The 22,767-nt window shown below is 40.9% G+C and overlaps 1 protein-coding gene across 2 annotated transcripts in view; it reads right to left on the bottom strand.

Annotated features, from left to right (window-relative positions):
* Positions 1-782: 782 nt before the first annotated feature.
* Positions 783-22,767, bottom strand: part of SHQ1 (SHQ1, H/ACA ribonucleoprotein assembly factor) — a 104,941-nt gene continuing 82,956 nt past the window's right edge. For both annotated transcript variants that reach the window (XM_070776324.1, XM_070776325.1), the window contains one exon: positions 783-1,696. In XM_070776324.1, the coding sequence (XP_070632425.1) occupies positions 1,144-1,696 (553 nt within the window). In that variant the 3' untranslated portion in view covers positions 783-1,143. The remainder of the gene's footprint in view (positions 1,697-22,767) is intronic.

The raw sequence follows: 22,767 nt of genomic DNA, 5'->3' as shown, positions 1-22,767 counted from the left end.
AGGAGAGCCTGTCAATGAGGCTGGGAAAGAGCCATGTGAAAGGATTAGAGGGACCAGTATTCACACAGGTGTCTATTTTCATCAGCCGGACTGCAAAACACATAATCCCTGGGGCATGGGAAAAATCTTTCCTTAGGGCTGGGAAATTGTCCTAGATGGAGCACTGTTTCAGACCTATATAACAAATTAAAAAAGCAAGACCCAAAGGATCAAAACTATTTCCAAACAACTGCATCCCAAAACAAAGCTAAAGAATACTTAGGAGAATACATATATCCAGCACCCAATGAGGTAAAACTCACAATGTTTATCCAATCAAAGATTATCAGGCAGGCAAGGATGACTCATTTAAGGATTTGTATTTAGAATTTATAAAGAATTCTGCAAACTCAGAAATAAGAAAAGCAACCCAGGTCAAAAATAACCGGCAAGAGATTTAAACAGACACTTCACCAAAGATATGTGAATGACAAACACACATGTGAAAAGATGCTTAACACAAGTAGTCTTAAAATGCAAAATAAAATCACAATGAGATACCACTTCACACTTATTAAAATGTTAAAATTGACCACACCAAGTGATGATACCAAGTGATGACAAGAATGAGAAAGAAGCAGGGCTCTCACAGGCTGCTGGTGGGCGTGTAAAATGGTACAGTCACTTTGGAAAACAGTTTGGCAATTTCTTACACTGTTAAACATACACCTACCATACGGCTCCATCATTCCACTCCCAGATATTTACCTAAGAGAAATAAAAGCATATGTCCACACAAAGACTTGCACACAAATGTTCATAACAGCTTTATTTGGAACAGCCAAAAGCTGGAAACAACCCAAATGTCCATTCAATGAAATACTACTCAGATACGGAAAAAAAAAACAACAAACCCTCAATACATGCTACATTGATGAATCTCAAAATAACAACACTGCATGAAATAAGCCTGATAATATTAATTACAGTTTGCTTTAGAACTTTGTTCTTATAGGTACAAGAAAACCAACTGGTGTCAATGTTAGCTCACAAACAATGTTGTATATACCAAGGAAAAGTACAAAGTGAAAATGAAGAATTTTAATTCAGTCAATAAAACCAAATCTGACATAATTCTCAATAACAAATGAGACCACTCAGGAGTCAATCCTCAGGTGTCTGCCGGCTTTCTCTCTCCAGCACACTGTCCTGCTGTCCAGCAGCAGAGTCTTTGGGCTCGGAAATCTGAACCGAAGTCTCCAGTTGTTCTCCAAGCTCCTGGATCAGAGGCCCAAATGCTCTGGGAGCCCCAGGGGAGGCCAGCGGCTGTCCTCGACCACCATCAGACCCCAGGAAAGTGGTGCTTCTACACATACCACCATCGTTAAGAAGCAGGGCCATGCTGCTTTCTTCAACAAAGGGACCGAGCAAGGAATGCCCTGTCTCAGATTCACCGCCTCCAGGCTCCTCCTGTTCCGAGTCTGACTCCTCAGTCTCAAGTGATGCACTGCCCTCTGATTCTTCTGAACCACTCGTCTCAGAGCTGGAGGAAGGTGTCTGCTGCCTGGAAGTGGAATGGACTCCTGCTTTTGATGTGGTTTCTTCCTCCTGGACCAGAAATGCTGCTGCCTCCAGCTCCTCCAGTTCTAACCCCAGCTGGGCCTTGGTTAGGGATGCTTTCTTTAAGGCTTCTGCAAGAGCTGCCAACTTTTTGGACCTTGAAAACCATTTTAAGAACAATTATTAGGACTATTCATTAACTAGTCTGGGGATAACAGGGTCCACAGCTTAAAGAGATGACAAAATAAAGCTGGATCTATACTTCACATGGCACAGAGGATGAACCCCCAAAACAGATCAAAGATACAAACAGAAAAAAGGAAATAAGTATTACAAGGAAATGAAGGAGATTTCCTTTATGACACCAGAATGAGGAAGGCCTTCCTATGATCAAAATCTAGAAGCCACAAAAGAAAGGCTAAGACTGATAAATTCAACTAATAAAAATAAGACAATTTCTGAAGGGTAAAAAAGTAATAATAAGAAGAAGAAAAGTCAAAAAGCTAATGCAAAATTGAGAAAAGTATTTGTGATTTATATCATAAAACAAGGCCTAATTCTCCTAATAGAGTTCTTAAAAGCAGAGATAACAATCCATGAGGAAAATGGGCAAAAGATACAAGCAGACAATTCTCACAAAAAGAAATAGAAATGACTCTGAAAATATATGAAAAGATGTTCAACAACTTCAGTCAAATAAAAGAAATACAAATTAAAATCATGCTGAGATATATTTTCATTTATCAGATTGGCAAAAATCCAAACATTTGGTAACACTGCCAGCAAGGCTGTGGACGAAAGGCGCTTTCATTCACTGCTGGTGATAGAGTAAACAGTTATAATCCCGGTGCAGGAGAACCTGGCAATAACTTTCAAAATTGAAAATGTACATACCCTTGACCCAGCAAAACCACATCTGGAAATTAAACACATATGCTACAAGACGCAGGTCCAAGGTAATATTTAGTGCGGCATTGTTTCTAATACTCCAAAATAAGAAATACCCAAATGTCCACCAACATGGCCACAGGAAGGAACAGTCAATGGTGATGTAATGTAGGAGGCTCTTCAGGGACTAAGCCAGATATATTGTTTAACAATGACAAAAGGCTTTCTATATGTATATGCTGCTTTCTATGTTAAACACACAAAAAGAGTAAAGAAGCAAAAACATTTGAAGTTGCTTGTACACTTAACCATGAACTCTGGAAAGCTACAGAAAACACTAATATTTATGTAGAGGGGGCACTGTAGGAGTTGGAAAGATGAAGGATGATAGTGAAAGGGAGACTTTTCATGCATATGGTTTATTTTTAAACTTATGGGAATGGAATATCTATTCAAAATTCCTAACTAAAAAAGAAAAGAAAAGCAGTATAAAAGAGCAACAGAGTGCTTTTTAACTGAAAACCATCTCATGCTATTTCAGAAGATATTTTTGCTAAACTTATAACATTACATGATAAACACTATACTGAACAGATAAACTTTTTCATTAACTCAGATGCATTTTAGTTGTTTTGTTTTTGAAACAGTGTAAAGCATACTGCAGTTTTCCAAAAAAGATGTCTTTGCTGTTCCGTACAGGGAAATCTGGTGTGACAAGTGAAAAAAAGTAGCAGTGAGTGAAAACGGTAAGCGTGCTGACATGGCTTCTGTGTTTCTCTGGCTCCAAAGATTACATGAGTCGCTTGAAACAAACTGAATGAGTTGAGTTCACAGGATAAATTCATTTGTCAAAGTGCAGTCCACCCCATAACACTGGGGACTACAGGCTTCATTTCAATAGAGTGATGGATGGGGATTTTCATCTAAGTGCCTGGATATACCTGAGACCCCTTTGTCTCAAAATATTTAGCATAACAAAAGATTCCACAGGGATGCTTCCCCCACCCCCAGCCCAGGTCTGGAGAGTGTAATCAGGACCCAAAGCTCCACTGCAGTCAGTGTCCAAGGTTGGGTGGGATGAGGACAATGGCTGTCATGGATGTGCAACTTTCTCTTAAACGAGGAAAACCCTGTGTTTTGGTGCTGGAATTGCAGGAGTTTAGAAAAGGAAAGATGGCCTGCGGTTCAAAGGAAAGCTTGGGTGAGATTCACTGGAGTTAGTAGATGATCTACCAAAGGGCTGTAACTCTGGGTAAGTTCTGGTGGGTTTGAGACATCTTTAAAAACACAGTGATAAAATAAGATGTTTGCAATACAATCTACATCCATGTCCAAGACAATTTGGATGATATACATAATATATTTTGAAGGCTTGGGTACCGGTTGCCAAGGATCTGGTCAGAGCTAGTGTTCCAGTTTAAAACCTCCCTGCCGCAAGGCTCTGCCAGCCTAAGGACTAGTTCACTGTCATCTTTCTCACTAAAAAAAAGATCCTCTCTGGGTAATGACACACAGCCTTAAGAGATAAAGAGCCATGAACTTGGAAAAGAAGAGAATGTTTCTTATTAAATTATAATATCCAAAATAAAAATTTTTAATAAAAGCCTTTACACTTCAGTGACCACACATCTCACATTTTTAACAGACATAACAAACACTATTGACAATATATGAAGGATGATGTTCCACAAACATTGTTGTAATTGCTCCTATGACAATCCTGTGAATCAGCTTCATTTTCATCCCTACATGACAGATGGCAAAATAGAAGTTTGGAGGAATTGAGAGACCAGCTAAAGTTTGCCCCGCTGAGCAGGAGGGCAGTCAGGAGCGGAAGCCCACACCTCTGAGCTCTAGCGCTCTCTCTCCTCCACCACAGGGCCTCTCAGGAATACTTCTGAGGGCTCTGAAAAGGTTCCCATGATTTCTTCCCAATTTGATGCCACTCAACACCTTCCCAAGGAGCAAGTTCTCACTTGCATAAGGCCCAGAATTCTCCATAGAAACTGTGACGGGTCTCTTTTTAGCTCAGCAGTCTTAAAGTATACATCTAAGCTTTACCTACAAAGACTGCAGGATCTGAGGAAAAAATGTGAGTATTAGTGAATACCACAGATATATGTACTCAAGCTAAAACTGTTTGGATCTTTATTATTGTCTACTATAAAAATATTAATCTGTCACTTATAACTATATAAATTTGGAATTCTAAAGTTCTTCACCTGTAATTTTGGCTCTTTTCAGAAAGCATCCCTCGCGATGCTGGGACTAAGTGTTAACTCTAACAGGCAGGGAAGTGGCAAAGACGAGCCAAGTGATCTTTGCCTGTTACCAGCTGAGGTAAATTCCTATCCAACAGAGAAAAGTTCGTTTCTCACTTTTAGCACAATATTATGTTTAAAATGATCCATTATATAATGTGTATTAAAAAATTGATCATATGTGGATTTTTTTTTTGTTCCTTACCACCCTGATTCATCTTTATTTCTTATTACCCACTTTTACTACCTCAAGCTATCTAGTTTCTCAAATTTATATTAAACTTCTGATAGAAACTTAACAGAATAAGCACTTTGAACTCTCAAAGAATGCTAGGAAGAAAAAAAAAAACTAATTAAAATTTCAAAATATCATTGGTATAGAATATGACCCAACTAATCTCAGGAATGAAAGTTGGGTTTGTTTCTGTTCAATTATTTGACACAGATAATTTAGCAGTCACTGTTCACAGAAAAGGAAATTATTCCTTTGGAGAAAAAACTGAGCCATGAAAGAGTAGCCTTTTTGTTCTTTTCAAACATTGGCACAATTGGAGGTGGTTCTGTCTGCCACTCCTTGTAAATTCTAGAATCTAACTGTAATGGCCTTTCCATTTCAGAAAGCACCTCATTTAACGCAGTTAGTGGCTTTTCACTGTCACACTCAAAACAGACCAGGCTAGGTCATGTCAAAAAGCCTTGTCAAATGACATTATTAGTTAGCCAGAGTGCTTGCAAAAACCAGGTACATGTGGATATACTCAACCGACACATATGTTGAGTTACTAGTTGTACTTATAGAGTATATTTTACATCTAAGTGAAGAATACCTATCTGTTAAGATGTATTAATTATGGAGTGAAGAGATTCAGCATTTAAAAGACACATGATAGATCATACTAATGTCATATTTTAATAAAATTATACTCAATGCAGGTTTTTCTCAGAAAATTTTTGGAAATGTAATCCTGCCATATTAACTTTAAAAAGAAGAAAAAAAAATCTTCCATTCTGTTTATATATGTGAAATAATTTCCTATTTGGAGAAATTTTTTTTTAATTAAAGACTGACAAGCTACAGTAAATCCAACTACCAATGAAGAGTAATAGTAACAGCTAAGGGTGCATGCCTTTACTGTGGCTGAGCTGATATAAAATTTCCTCAATTATTTTATATTTGGTGACTGATTTTAGGGGGGCAAAAAGGGAACTGTAACCTTATGAAACCGCCAAAACAAAGTGCAAAAGGAGCCCTGAAATGTAGGCAAAAGAAAACTGGGTATAAATAGAAAGCATACATCCTGTTTCTTGCTGTAGAATTTTGTCTCAAACTATCAATCAACTTTTCACCACTTCCTGCAATAGCAGGTCTACTATAAATCTCATAGTAACTGACTAGGTTTCATTTCCTCTGCCAAAACCTGCTAGCCTGCCAGCCATGACATACTGACACTAGAGCCAGCAACCGATAATGTAGGACAGGACTCCAGTGAGGCCACTCCAGACACATTTCATACTAGATGATGAATACAGTGACTGGCTTTTAATTTCAAAGGACACATACACACACACACACGCACACACAAACACGCACACACCGTCAGACTCTTTCTGGGAACAAACCGTATATCAACATTCTTTTTAAAAGACAATGATGACAATGACATATAATCATAATTCCTTTCTACTAAAAACAACCAGTTCCAAATTTCAAACTCCCCTGCCTAATATACATTTATGCAACCTGATCTAAATAAAAGGTAACGCATTAGCTTTAGGTAGAAGTTGCTGGTGAAACTCATCTCTGAACAGGCATGAAAGACAAATACCAGTTCATGCACAGATGAACATAGAACTAACTGCCTGCCCTGACTCTGTAAGAATGAAAAGCATTTCCAGCTCAGTCATTAGCGGAAACAACTGATCTTTTTGAACAAGAAAATACCAATTTAATGCAGAAAATACTGCAAGATAAGAGTTATTTAGGCCTCACTGAGTATGGGCCAATAAAATATTTTTTCATCCTATTTTCAACTTGACTTAATACCCTTCTCTGGGTCTGCATTATGAAAAACAATACCTAGTCCATGGGTCATTGGATCAATTTTCCCCAAAACTCCCTCTATTAGTTACTAGTAACCATCATAACAAACTACTACTGGCTGGCTTAAAACAACAGAAATTTATCCTCTCATAGTTCTAGAGGCCAGAAGTCCAAAATCAAGGTATCAGCAGGGTTGCTTCCTTCTGAGGGCTCTGAGGGGAGAATCTGTTCCATGCCTTTCTCATAGCTTCTGGTGTTGCCAGGAATCCTTGGCTTGTAGATACATCAACCTAAGCTATGCTTCTGTCACCACCTGGCGTTCTCTCTGTGTGTTTCTTCACAAGGCTGTCTTCTGTCTAGATGTGTCTCTTCTCCTAAGAATACCAGTCATACTGGATCAAGGGCTCACCCTACACCAATATGACCTTATCTTAACAATTAATTACATCTACAAGAACACTATTTCCAAAGTCATGTTCTAGGGTTCTGTGAGAAGATATGAATTAAGGGGAGGCACTATCCAACGACGCACTCTGTCTTCTAGCCTTTGCCTCACCCCCTATTCATGTCTGTCCCACATGCAATATATATTCACTCATCTCAATATTCCCAAAGTCTCAATCCATTCCAACATCAACTCTAGGTCCAAACTTTCATCTAACTCTCATCTCAAACAGGTTTAGGTGGAACTCTGGGTATACTCTATCCTGGGGTAACATTTCTCTCTGTCCACAGATCTGTGACTAAAGAACAAGTTATCTGTTTCCAAAACACAACGGTTGTACAAGTGTAAAAAACAAATATTTCCATTTCAGAAGGGAAAAAATGAAATGGATAAAAAAAAGTTAACCAATCTAAAGCAAGTTCACAATGCAGTAGGTCAAATTCCATTAGTTTTGAAGCCTGAGAATAATCCTCTGTGGCTTGATGCTATGTCTGGGCCCACCCACGAGGGTGGAAGCTCCACCTACTCTGGCCTCTGAATTCCTGGTTCTGCCCTCAGACCCATTCTCCCTTCATTTCCTCCCTTCTCTGCCCTTCTCAGTCCAGGCTGGTTGTTTCTCTGCTGCTATAACATTCTCAAAAACCTTGTCAGTCTTCTGTGAAAGTCAAGGGGATGCACACCATTAGACAAGAGAATTCTCCATATGTCCTTCCTGGATGAGCCCACCTCCATTCCTGACTTGTGCCAGATGGCTGAACGGATCCAAAATTCACATGCTTAATCTCTTTAGCCAAAGGCTGTCCACACATACCTGTGGCCCCAATTCCAGAGCACAGTTATGTGAACAGGCTCATGATGATGATGAGTGCATGCTCAGTCCTTTCCGACTCTTTGCAACCCTGTGGACTGTAGCCTGCCAGTCTCCTCTGTTCATGGCATCTTCTAGGCAAGAATACTGGAATGGGTTGCCATTTCCTCCTCCAGGGTATCTGACCCAGGGATCGAATCTGCATCGCCCGTGTCTCCTGTATTGCAGGCAGATTCTTTACCCACTGAGCACTGGGGAAGTGTGGACAGGCTGGAAAGTTTCCAAATCATCAAGTACTGACCCCTTTATACTCAACAATTTCTTCCTCAATTTCTCTTTGCCTTCTCTCATTCTACTCTAGTTAACAAGGAGAAACCAGGCTGCATCTTTAACACTGTGGAAATCTCTTCAGCTAAATACCCGAGTTCTACTCTCCACACTGAATGGCTGGCCGACACAACACAACCAAGTTCCCCACCTTTGTAACAAGGGTCACTGTTCCTCCAGTTTGCAGTAACAAGTTCTTTTCCATCTGAGATCTCACTAGAAGTACCTTTCACATTTCTGTTTCTAGCACCATTCTACAGGTGATGATATGTAAATTTTTTTCTAAGACTACAGAAGCTTACTCTGTAGCTCTCCTCACTTCTTTCTAAACCTTGGCAAGATTCAGCTTTAATGTCCATATTTCTACTATGTTATCTCTTTAAGTAATCTAAGATTCTTCCATTATGCACACATTCCCAAACTCTTCCAGCCTCTACTGATGACCGGACTCTAAAGCCACTCCCACAATTTCAGGTATCAGTTACAGTAATATCCCATTCACGGTATGAAAATCTGTATTAATTTCCTAGGGCTGCCATAACAAACCACCACAATGTGGTGGCTTAAGACAACAGAAATTTATCCTTTCACAGTTCTAGAGGCTAGAAATCCAAAATCAAGGTGCTGACAGGGTTGATTCCTTCTGGGAGCTCCAGTGGAACAATCTGTTCCATGCCTTTCTCTTAGCCTCTGGTGTTGCCAGGAATCCTTGGCTTCCTTGGCTTGTAGACACATCATTCTATGCTCTGTCACCACATGGCATTCTGTGTGTCTGTTTCCTCACAAGGCTGTCTTCCTTCTGGGTGCATCTCTGTGACTCTTTTTCTCCTTATAAGGGTACAAGTCATATTGGATCAAAGGGCCATCCTACTCCAGTATGACCTCCTCTTAACACCTAACTACATCTGCAACAACCCTATTCCCAAATAAGGTCACCTTCTTAGGTTTGGGGAGGACATGAATTTTGAAAGAGAGTGGAGATGCTCATTAATGGAATATAATTAAGATGAAGAAAAAAGAACACTTAAAGTCGATCAACATAAAATAGAAGTCAAATTTAACAGTAAAAAGTGATTTTTAAAAAGTGAAGATTTCACCTTGAGACTAAATGACAAACTACAAAAATAAGTTTAGAAAATATTTAACAATATTCATACATAGGTTATAATTACAACTAGGTACTAACTCTCAAAATAAACAAAGAATGAACCAAATATTAATTGTATTTGTAACTATTCCAAGAAAATTCTATTATAGTACTGTATGACACTTCAGGTTGTCTTTTAGAGCAGAATTGTAAGATAGTTTTTAGAAATAATCACGATGGCACCATGAGTTCAAGGGCCTCTCAATCATGTGATACTCAAATCAATGCTTTAATAGTCAAAATAAAGACTTTCAACTTGTCACTAGTATTGTAGAATTTTCTGCTTCAGTTGTTAATAATCCCACACATCCAAGCCTCACTGTCAGCAGTTCTATGTGTGGTTCAAATCCAGCTTCTATATTACTTCCTCTGCCTTTGTGAAATCCTTGCCCTTTTCCTCAATCTGCAGTTCATTTGTACTACATAATATCAACCGTCATCAAGAGGTTAAAGAAAAAAAATACTGGCAGGATGAGTAGGGGAGATGCTAGGAAGGAGAGTGATATACTAGAATTGGGACTAAATTTATTAAATGATTTGATCAATAGTGTGTTATTTTTGTGTGCTATCACCAGTTCTGTTTGTAATTTTCTAGGTGTAGAAACTCTAAATTACAACTATTCAGAAAGAATGACCCCCTCACAATATATATGTGGTGTACTAGATATACAAACACCCTCCACACACACACATTTTTAGAGCAAAGTAAAAGAGTTTATATTAAAAAAAATTGATATGGCAATTATACATACTTAAGTACAGTTAACAGTTAAATGAAGTAGGTGAATGAAGGTTTATCCAAATCCAGAGAAGCTATCGTTCGCTTCACCACTGGCATCCACCTAAGAAGCGGACAGTGAGGATGACAAATAGATTAAGAAGGACGCAATGTCCATAGTTTGAGAGAAATGCACTGCATCCTGTCCTTGAAACCATTCTGCATTTATGCCAGACCGAATCAAACAGTAGACAGAAATGTTAAGTGTCATAAATTTGCCACATTTCCCTCTATGCCCCCCGCACCCCAGCAGAACTGTGTTAGGGAAATGTGCTTCATTGTAATCCCCAAAGCTAGAATTCAGAATCAATTTCAAAACTGGCCCCATGAAACTCTTGGAACTATGCCAAGTCAAAAGGTCTCCCTTTCTACACCAGCAGTTGTGAAGTTCCAATCCGTGATCCACCTGCATCATGGGACAATCCAGTGGCTCCTTCTCGCCTCTCCACTTCCATTTAGGTCTTTACCTTCTCCCCGCTTCTTTTACCCCAACCCTAATCAGCTCATCTTGTTTATGCACATAAGAAAGATGCTTTAAATAATTTATGGTACAAGGCAGGAAATAAATACGTAATCTATCAGTGAACCCAAACAACTGGTTGAGTAAAACAAAGAACAACAACAACAAAAGACTTTTGTAGGGTAGAAAAGGATACGGGAAAATGGGGACTATAGGTCCAAGGTGGAAACACATCTCTTCCTTCCATTTTTTTTCTCTAAAATTATTCCATGAAGCAAGACATTTGCGGGTTTGTCAGACTTGTACAATTCTGACAATATTTCTACCTTTCATCTATGTGAAAAGGGCAGACCGTACTGTTCAACCACAGAGATGTAGTATTTTGACCTACTAACTGTTCAGATGACATGGCTATTTGGATTCCATTAAACTAAGTAGATGGAGAAGGCAATAGCACCCCACTCCAGTACTCTTGCCTGGAAAATCCCATGGGCGGAGGAGCCTGGTAGGCTGCAGTCCATGGGTCGTGAAGAGTCGGACTTGACTGAGGGACTTCCCTTTCACTTTTCACTTTCATGCATTGGAGAAGGAAATGGCAACCCACTCAAGTGTTCTTGCCTGGAGAATCCCAGGGATGACGGAGCCTGGTGGGCTGCCGTCTATGAGGTCACACAGAGTCGGACACAACTGAAGCGACTTAGCAGCAGCAGCAGCAGCAAACTAAGTAGAGGTCAACAAACTAAAGGGAAGAAGGCACTAAGAAGGTGGTAGCATAAGGAAGGTGTTCTGGTTGAAATGTACCCCCCACGAAGATATGTTCAAGTCCTCATCCCCAGAACCTATCAGTATGACCTCGGTTGGGGAAATAGGGTATTTACAAATGTCATAAAGTCAAGATGAGGTCATACTGTGTTAGGGTGAGCCCTAAATCCAATCACTTAATAGGGACTGGTGTCCTTACAAGAAGATCATATAAGACACAAGGACACACTGATGGTGTATGATGTCTATCTTCTTTGTGAATTATACTTTTTATTATTAAAAAAATTCATCTTTGTTTCATTTATAATAAATAAATTAAAAAAAAAAAAGACACAAGGATACAGAGAAGACCATTTGATAATGGTGGCAGAGACTGAAGTGCTGTGTCTACAAGCCAAGCAAGGAATGTCAAGCATGGCTGGTAGTTAGAAGCTACAGAGAGGCATGGGACAACTCTCTCTCAAGCCTGTAGAAAGAACCAACCCTGCTGAACCATTGACTTTAGACTTCTGGCCTCCAAAACTGTGAGGGAATAAATTTCTGCTATTTTAAGCTATCTAGTTTGCAGTCATTTGTTATCATAGCCCAAGGGAACTAATACAGAGGTGTATACAGGGATCAAGATCTTTAGAGCCAAAAAGAAATTAGAAGGCACCTCATACAAATTCCTGATTTTACAAATGAAATAAATGATACCACGAAGACTATCAACAGCAGCAAGACACAGAAAAGTTTTCTTCACATAGTAAAATGCAGTGAATGATCAGTCTGTTTCTAGTTTCTGAGTCTAAAATGCTATGCTTTTACACTTCTACATTATGCTCATGATGTTCCCCTGTTTAACACCTGCAATGGGTTCCCAGAACACTCAGGATAAAATCTAAACTTCCCCAGTGAAGACAAGGCCCCAGAAGCAGCCCTCTGGGCCTATCTCCTCTCAGGGGGGCTGCCTGGCATTTGTTTCCTCGTCACTGTGCTCTGGAGCTCCACTCACCACCCTCTCTCTGTCCCAAGGACACAATGATACATTCTTTCTTCAAGGCCTTTGCAAATGCTCCCTCATTCTGGAACATTCTTCCCCCAAGTCTTCCTAGGCTGGCTCCTACTCATCCAGTTCTAAGCTGAACTCAGACAGTCTTGCAGAGTCTATTTAAAGCAACGCTTGCCAGGCTGTTTCAGGCCCTGGGACACAGAAAACAGTCTCCGTCTGGCATGGCACAAAATAACTGTCCAGGCTGGCTCCCATCCCACCTGCCATCCTGAAGGCTGAGGGGCCATCATTTCCATTTCTCCTGAAAGCCACCAGTGGGGCCGCAGACCACCAGCTGGGATGCTCTGCCCCTTGTCCTCCAATTTCTTGCACACACAGTGAACTTGGCATTCTAAGACAGTCTTGAGGTCTACAGAAGCACAAGTTCTGGCTGCGTTTTCAAACATGTCCTTTTTGTCTCCACTTCCCCATCTTGAAAGCAGAAGGAAAATGACTGCTCCCAAACTTCCTGGCATGCTCTGAGGAAGAAAGACTGGGACAAGTGATTTAATGTGTTTATTTCTTTGTAAGTTTGTTCTCAATGCTAAGATTTTCCCTGGTTACAAAACACAAAGTTTGTGCACTGTGTTGTTTTCACAGTACTGAAACAGGAAAATACTCGAGTGCCGGAATGTTCACCACACACACGATGCAGCATACAGCTTTCCAAATTATGAAGGAAGTCAAGAAACTTTGAAAATTCAGAATATTTATCTGCTCGCAAGTATGATGGTCAATGAAATGTTTTCTCCAATGCATACTGCAATGAATCAGTTAAAAAAGAACTATTCTGCCTTTTCTTAATGACAATCTCGTCCTACCAAATGAATGACAACTATGCACTGCCTGCTCCCTGGTGTGGGTTTTCTGGAATAACTAAATGTCTGACATATCACATAAGCTCTCTGGCTCTTCCCACACACTTTGAACCACAGCTAACATGTTCTCTAGAGAAAGTTGGGAACCTCTGCTTTCCAACATGATCAGACACAGTTACAGAACAGACCTCCTCATGAGGGCCAGTCACTATGCTAAGTGGCCACCTCCAAGGGCAGACCTGCAGCACCTTCCTGCACTCATTCTTACACAGAATGATTCCACAGAATGCCAACTGGTACAGCCTGCTGACACGATAAAGACAGCTCTATAACTTGTCTCCCTCTGTGGGGAAGCCAGACCCGGAGCTGCAGCATTTGTACTCAGCTTCTTCTTAGATATGATGCACTGGGTTTTCCTCAGTTGAGGAAACAGTTCAGTTCAGTCGCTCAGTTGTGTCCGACTCTTTGCAACCCCATGAACCGCAGCACGCCAGGCCTCCCTGTCCATCACCAGTTCCCAAAGCTTACACAGACTCATGTCCATTGAGTCGGTGATGCCATCCAACCATCTCATCCTCTGTCGTCCCCTTCTCCTCCTGCCTTCAATCTTTCCCAGCATCAGGGTCAGGGTCTTTACAAATGCCATGAAGTCAAGATGAGCTCATAACGGGTAAGGCCAAGAGATTTTGCTACAAGTGCCCCCAGAGAGACCTTTAAAAACTGATACTGAGTTAGCTGCTGCTGCTGCTGCTGCTGCTAAGTCGCTTCAGTCATGTCCAACTCTGTGCGACCCCATAGACGGCAGCCCACCAGGCTCCCCTGTCCCTGGGATTCTCCAGGCAAGAATACTGGAGTGGGTTGCCATTTCCTTCTCCAGACTTCTCACCAAAATAACTCTGAATAGATGAAGCCACATGCAAAAGAGTACACACTGTATTATTTCAGTTATACTAAGTTCCAAAGCAGGCAAAGACCAATGGATGGTAACACAATGTGAGAAGGTACAAGGGACTTCTGAGTGGTTCTTGACTTGGGTGATACTTACACAGGTGTTTTAAAATTCATTATTTGTATATTTATCATCTGTACTTACTTAACAAACACAAGTTCTGGAAAAGAAGCCTGAGGCTTCTGAACATTTGTTCAGGTAAAGGGGGCAGAGCCAGAGAGAGAAGGGTGCAGAGGGTCACAGGGATAGCTCTGGTTTCCTTGGGGCAAACAACAAGATTTCTAATACAACGCTACTCATCTCAAACTACTTTTTAAAAGGCCTGGCACGTTTTACCAAACACAAAGAGAATCTCAAAATATGCCTAGAGAAAGATCCATTAGTCATTTCTTTCAACAAGCATACTCTCCACAGAAAGCTGTTCTTTGCAGAAGTACACAGTTCACTGCAATGGAGGTGATTCCTATGATATTGGTTAAAGCACTGTCTGTGGGTTATTTCAAATACCATTTTTAAAGGCATCCACTCAGAGCCCCAACAGAACATTTGATCTACAGACCAACCTTAGTACTTTCTCAAGTAAGAATAAAATAAGAATGTGTATTATTTTTCTTTTTAATACTGTTTTCAAGCCTTCAGCCTTGATGGAAGGGAGTTTGGGGAAGAATGGATACATGTATATGTATGGCTGAGTCCCTCTGCTGTCCACCTGAAACAATCACAACACTGTAAATCAACTATACTCCAATACAAAAGAAAACGTTTAATTAGAAAAATATTTCATTTTTCCCATTAAAACCCTAAAAACTAGCCACCAGGAATCTTTCTATCACTTGTATGAATATTTTCCAGAAAGTGAGCAATTTTATCAAATTTGTGTAGTACAGACTGAAGCTTGCTTTCTAAAACATTTATTTATTTATTTATTTGTTTGGCTGCACTGGGTCTTAGTTGTAGACATGGGATCTTTAGTTGCAGCATGCAAACTCTCAGTTGTGGCATGTGGGATCTTGCTCCCTGACTAGGGATCTAACCCAGGCCTCCTGCACTGGGAGTGAGAAGTCTTAGCCACTGAACCACCAGGGAAGTCCCCAGATAGTTTTGTTTTGTTTTTAAATGAGTAAAAAGCTTTATAAGTGTTAGCTGCTCAGTCATGTTTAACTCTTTGTGACCCCATGGACTATAGCCCGCCAGGCTCCTCTGTCCATGGAATTCTCTAGGCAAGAATACTGGAGTGGGTAGCCATTCTCTTCTTCAAGGGTTCTTTCTGACCCAGGGATTGAACCTGGGTCTCTCACACTGTAGGTAGATTCTTTACTGTCTGAGCCATAAGGGAAGCTCAAGGTTTGTAAGACTCCAGGCTATATTTTCAATTCCAATTAAAATTTATACAGGGATTAAAAAAAAAAACAAAAACTCTTCCCCTGGAGAAGGAGAAAAGACAACCAAATTCCGTTTCCAGGTGTTTCATTATAATAATCTTCTTTATTATTCCTAGTAGAAGAGAAGCAGATGGGAAAAACTTTTTTGGTAGACCTCTGATACTGGGGTTCTTTTGCTATGAATTTTTTTTTTAACAGAATAGTATGTTTTACAACAACATCCGCTGTATCATCGAAAAAGCAAAAGAGTTCCAGAAAAACATCTATTTCTGTTTTACTGACTATGCCAAAGCCTTTGACTGTGTGGATCACAATCAACCGTGGAAAATTCTGAAAGAGATGGGAATACCAGACCACCTGACCTGCCTCTTGAGAAACCTGTATGCAGGTCAGGAAGCAACAGTTAGAACTGGACATGGAACAACAGACTGGTTCCAAATAGGAAAAGGAGTACGTCAAGGCTGTATATTGTCACCCTGCTTATTTAACTTACATGCAGAGTACATCATGAGAAACACTGGGCTGGTGGAAGCACAAGCTGGGATAAAGATTGCCGGGAGAAATATCAATAACCTCAGATACGCAGATGACACCACCCTTATGGCAGAAAGTGAAGAGGAACTAAAAAAGCCTCTTGATGAAAGTGAAAGAGGAGAGTGAGAAAGTTGGCTTAAAGCTCAACATTCAGAAAACGAAGATCATGGCATCTGGTCCCATCACTTCATGGAAAATAGATGGGGAAACAGTGTCAGACTTTATTTTGGGGGGCTCCAAAATCACTGCAGATGGTGACTGCAGCCATGAAATTAAAAGACTCTTACTCCTTGGAAGGAAAGTTATGACCAACCTAGATAGCATATTGAAAAGCAGAGACATTACTTTGCCAACAAAGGTCCGTCTAGTCAAGGCTGTTTTTCCAGTGGTCATGTATGGATGTGAGAGTTGGACTGTGAAGAAAGCTGAGCACAGAAGAATTGATGCTGAATTGATGCTTTTGAACTGTGGTGTTGGAGAAGACTCGAGAGTCCCTTGGACTGCAAGGAGATCCAACCAGTCCATTCTAAAGGAGATCAGCCCTGGGTATTCTTTGGAAGGACTAATGTTGAAGCTGAAACTCCAATACTTTGGCCACCTGATGTGAAGAGCTGACTCATCGGAAAAGACCCTGATGCTGGGAAAGATTGAGGGCAGGAGGAGAAGGGGACGACAGAGGATGAGATGGTTGGATGGCATCACCGACTCAATGGACATGAGATTGGGTAAACTCCAGGAGTTGGTGATGGATAGGGAGGCCTGGCATGCTGCAGTTCATGGGGTTGCAGAGTTGGACATGACTGAGCAACTGAACTGAACTGAATGTTTTACAAATACATTTTTCTGTGAAATGATAGTTGATTTGGACATTATGGTCAGTCTTTCAAATATGTCCTGAAATTCAAATTTCTATAAAAGACTCACATTTTTAATATTTATTATAAAGTCTTAAGATTAATCAACTTCTTCACTTTTTATGATTTAAGCTTCCAATTCACATAAAGAACTATTCTCACAAATCTTCAAACTTACCCTGGGACTTTACTCTATACATTGTTCCTGCAGGAGGTAAGCTATCAGATTATATCACTTAACTATCTCATCTTCCAGAGGCCATAATCATTTACGTCTCTAATTTGTTTCTAAATAAATTTGCTTCTTAAATAAAATTTCTACAGAAAACCCCTAAATCATACTAAAAGTGAATAAGACATCATCTGAAACTCTTGGACCTAGATGAGTTCCAAAATTACAGTTTGTTTTACATATCAGAAAGGTGATTCTGGATCTGTAATATTATATATGCATTACTTAACACCACCAGCAGCAATCTGTAATCAAATAAGACTAATATTTCTATGCAAGATGTATGGTTAGTCACTCCAAGTTGAATAAATATTATAAATAGCCTCAGGTCACCAGATGAATTTAGGTCAGTCAGGTTTTGCTGTCCATTGCCCTGAAAATACTTCTGATTTCAGAACTTTGTAGGTTTCAGAACTGAGGAACTGAGGTCAAGGGGTGGTGGACAAGGACCAGAAGCAAGTAGACTGAGCTGCAGCTTTTCAGTTCAAGTGCCCAGGTCCAAAGTCAGTCTTCTGACAAATATTTATTGACCATCTGCTATGTTTGGTGACCACCCAGGTTTGATGGATGTAATGGTGAATATAAAACACAGTCTTTGCTCTGAGGATCATATCATCTTAGTCTGGACTTGGCAAGGAAGAAGACATCCCACTAGAGTGAAGGACATCTATGGGAAGGATCAGCCTGGGGTGCCTCAGGCATTGAAGAGACAGTCTGTTCCCACATATAATTCCACAGGAAAACCATTTTATGCCTTAAATTGAGGGTACGACAACAGTTGACTTACCATTGACTACTTCAATGCTTATCTTAAATTTTTAAATATCAGATTCTTGGAGAGAAGCAATAGTTATTTCTTGTCTTCTGCCCCTTCTGTGTGAGTCTGTATATCAATGTTTACAGGCTTTATTATTCACAAATTCCATATTGGTAAATCTGACTACTTGTCACAGTTTTCTGTAGCCTCAAAATCAATACTCCTCAGCCTTATGTAGTCATTCATGGCTGCACAGAGAGCAGTGGGCATCTTCAATACCCAACACACATATTCTGAGGGATGACTGGATGCAGCTCTGCCTTCTTGTTTCAGTTTTCATACTGTAAATACGGTCCTTCTTCACGGTCAATTTAGTGCCATGGTTTTTGTATCTGGGGGCTTTTGTTGACAATTTTCCTGTATATCATGGCCTCCAAGTCCAGTGTTGAACTGTTGTCTACTGCCCAAAGTCTAGAATGTGTCTTATGAAGAAAACACATGTTCTTAGATAAGCTTTGTTCAGACATGAGTTATGGTGCTGTTGGCCAAGAGTTCACTGTGAATGAATCAATAATATTGGTATATATGAAATAAAGTGTCTTTAAGCAGAAACACTAATAAGACAAGGATATGCACTGATTGGTTGATGAAAATGTTGTGGCTAGAGGCTCACAAGAAACTAAGCCTGTATTTCAATGGTTTCAAGTTTGCTAATTGAGTGTCTGCAACAACTTCATATAACATGCCTGCTGTAAATGATGAAAGGTGACTGTAACTAGGTATTGGCCATGAGACCAGAAGAAGGGGGCAACCATTTCAGGTTTGGAATGGTGGTGACAAAGCAAAGACAGCAGACAAGGTTTGCTAAGAGGGTCTATTTATAAGTCACCTTGACTCTCAGAACACAAATTCCAAAATGCCCATGGTTTCAAGTCATCTTTCCTACTTCTCTCTCTTAAGTCTTCCAGACAGCAATATTGATAAAAGCATGGAGAGCCTTCAGTGTGAGTCAGGTGCCACCAACTCCTCTGCACCACAAGAACAGATTTCTCCTAATCCCGATCCAGGCCCATGTCTAGACCAGCTTGGTCAGTGGCTCAGCATACCACACTACATCCTGCTGGCACAACCACCTCTTGCACGAAGGGAACAGACATAAAAGTCCACTCAACTCAGGCTTGGAGTACTCAGTGACTGATTTGGGAAGTCTTGGATTTGAAAGCCAGACTGGACAGCAGTGCCGACAAGCACTCATCTACAGAAAATCAAAATTGGGGAGGCTGATTTTCTGAATGCTCAATTATATTCTCTCAAAAATTACTTCAACTAAAGTGAAAAGCATTTGCCTATCAGAACATTCTCAAGTGGCAGCTCCCAGCCCATCTAAGGGGAATTTTAAAATAGTTTTAATAAGAGCAATTGATATCAATGACATATTTAGCTTCTCTCTTTAATAAAGCCTTGCTACTTTAAGTATAGTCCCTTGCTACTTAAAGTATGGACCAGTAGCAGCAGTATTACCCCAGAACTTGTTTGAATTACAAAATCCCAGGGCCTGCCCCAGACCCTTGAATCAGAATCTGCATTTTAACAAGCTCCCAGGGGACCTGCTTGCTCAATAAAGTCTCAGAAGCACTGAGTCAGATAGCTGTGACCATCATCTTCATCAGAATGAAGATTATGACCACCTTATACTTTATGGCTTCAACATTGCTGACTCAATCTTATCAAACACCTGGGAGGGTGGGGCAGCATGAGGCTCTCCCTGACTCCTGGGTCAGCTCTTGAGGGTGAAGCATTTGCTTTCCCTTCACAGGTTCTGGAAAGGGTGGCCTGACTTTGTCCTAGCCCTCTCTTACCTGGAGCATAAACCTGACTCTTCAGCCTGCAGCCACTCAGCAACCATGGCTCCAGGTCAAAGTTGCAAGGAGCCCTTCTCTAATGGCCCTTTGGCTTAAGGTTCTCCCTACGGCCTTTCTTCTAGGCCAGCTTAATCCTGAGGCTCAATCTCAGAAACACTTTATCTCTCAGCCCTGATTCTACAAAGCTAAGGTCAGCTGCTATCTTGTACAGAATCTTCAACCTCCACAGGGACCTCTACCAAGGTCAGGCTCCCAAAGTCTGCCCTGACCCCTCTGCTGTCCAAACAGCCCCAATCCCTTGCCTGCCTCCCCCAACCTCCACCCATTACTTCACCTGGACCCTCCTACAAGTAACTTCTACCTACAGGTCTCAATGAAACAATGTAGCAGGTGATTTTTTTCATTCATTCATTCAATAAACATTTACTGAAAGTACTATGTGCCCAAGGACTGAGCAAAACACATAAGGATCCTCATGTTCATGGAGCTTATACTCTGCAGGAAAAGATAGACAATAAATGTGCCACATGCTGTATGTGCTACGGGGAAAACAGAGCTAAAAAGTGGCTTACAAGTGCTAAGGACAGAGGACATTCAATTTTTATAAGTGTTTAGAAAAGACCTCACTGAAAGGTGACAAAAAGACCAAATACGCTGAACAGCCTGAAGTGTGGGACCTGGCATTACTCTTTCTTTATACTAATCCATTTCTTCCTGGCTTGACCCTCCAGCCCACAGAGTATAGCACTCAAACTGACTCCCTGTTTGCAGTCCTAAGAGCCATATGGATATCAATTGCCATGTGGTTGTCTAATCTCCAGATATACAGATCATGTATCCATGCTTAGACAACTGCTTCTCCTACCTGGCTTCACTCCTGAGCCGGACAGACTACCTGTGCAGTCCCATGTTCATGGGACGTGACAACATGTTACTTTGTTTCTAAAAAGGAAGACCCAAAGGTTTGGGAAAAGAGGAGAAAAATTCTGCCAGAATTTTACAGTATTTCATGTGATAAATATAAGCTATATAAAACCACTTGAGGGCTCAAGAATGTATCCTTCTATAGCTAAATTCTCTCTGCTAAGAAACTATGAAAGATGACATAGGAAGACCTCATGCTCAGCCACCAGGGAAACGAGGGCAAAGATTACAGCAGATCCGTGAAGCTGGTATGAGTGGAGGATGGGGCATTAGTTCAGTTCAGTTCAGTTCAGTCGCTCAGTCATGGCATTAGAGGCACAATTAATTCTTTAAAAAAAAAATTCTCCTAAGGACTGAGCAAGCTACTCTGTTGAGGTCTACACAATAGGTTGGAAGGAACCTATTGAGCCCAGGGTCATCCAGCAGAGCTTTATGTAATGATGTAAACATTCTAGATCTGTACTGTCCAACATGCTACCCACAAGACACATGTGTCAACTGAGCACTTGAAGTGTCCAGTGTGGCTGAGGAGTTGAATCTTAAATTGTATTTTAATTAATTTACACTAAAATAGCCTTGGAAGGCCATTACTATAAAATTGGACCACATAATTAAAATCTAAAACCCTAATTTTCTGTGACAAAGATGAGGCCTAGACAAAGCTAAGACCACTGGGCTACCTCAACTTGAAGCATGAATATTCCACACGAGCACCAGACTGGAGGCTTTTCAAGCTGCATTCACATGCATGAGCCCATGTGATTCTTTCTTCAGCCATGCAGGCTAAGCTGGGACTCTTCACACTTAAGACTCTCCACACTTTACCATGGCTCACAGGCCAACGTGTGCCTGATACTAGAGGGAAAATCCGGGGGTAGCCTGGGCTTCTAACACACACACCTGCTGTGTGCTGGCTCCCAGGAAGCAGTGACATCAGCTGGGTACTCAGAGGGCTTATTACCCATGTGAAACAAGATGCTGGAAGACTGCACTGGCCAGGAGAACTACTGAAGAATCTTTCCTATGGGGGATGCAATCCTTGACCAAACATTTATGCAAATCAAGTCTTCCAGGATACAATTACACTTGGTTCTCTATTTGAGGGTAGTAACCATGACTTTTAAAAACTAGGACTCAACTAGTTTGTTGGACATCTCTTTAAAATCCTATGTTCACTTTAGCATCAAGACATACAGGCAAAAACTCTGCTATAATTAGAACTGAAGAGTTGCCAAGATGTCCAATCAGACCCAAATTACTATCTACAAAAATTACTGATTACTAAAAATAAGAATGAAAAAGTGGCTCCAAGATATCATTTGACTAAATACAGGCATACACAGCACAAGTGAAACCCCCAGTTAGACGGCTGTGAGAAACAAACCTGCTGGCTGAACAGCATTTCATGTTCCTACAAGAACTAGATGCAAAAGCCTAATTATGGTTTGATTCAATGATGTTATCAAAACATTTCCCGCGTGGCATGAGAGATGTAAGTGCTTTTCTCCTTTCATTCTTTGTCAGGGCATCTGGGTGGGTTTTTTCTTGGAGCCACCTCACTCCAACGAGATGAATCCAGCCCCACCAGGAGCACTTGACAAAAAAGCAGGGTTGGCTGTCAGCAGGGAGTGCGAGGCTGGGCTTTGATCGCAGCTGAGCTCCCACCTGCTTAAAAAGGCAGCCGTGGAGCTTCCTCCTCTTGCTCAAAAACACAAGAAATCGGCAGAGATAAGCTGACAGGGAAAACATTACACAAATCGCTGACCCTGCTGCAGGCAGAGAAGAGCTGCCTCTGCTTGGCTTTGATTTTCTGGAGCCGCGCCTGGGGGTAGAGGCGGCTGGACTTTCTTCTTTCCCGGGGCTTCCCATGGCAAGGTGCGTGCAGACAGAACCCTGAGGAATACCAAGTGTGGAAGAAAGGGAAAGAAAAAAAGAAACAAAACAAGAAGCCAGACTACACTAAACCGTG

The sequence above is a fragment of the Bos indicus genome, chromosome 22 (assembly GCF_029378745.1).
Source record: "Bos indicus isolate NIAB-ARS_2022 breed Sahiwal x Tharparkar chromosome 22, NIAB-ARS_B.indTharparkar_mat_pri_1.0, whole genome shotgun sequence".
NCBI lineage: Eukaryota > Metazoa > Chordata > Mammalia > Artiodactyla > Bovidae > Bos > Bos indicus.
Note: the sequence above shows the minus strand (reverse complement) of the source record. Positions and strands in the feature narration are given on the sequence as shown.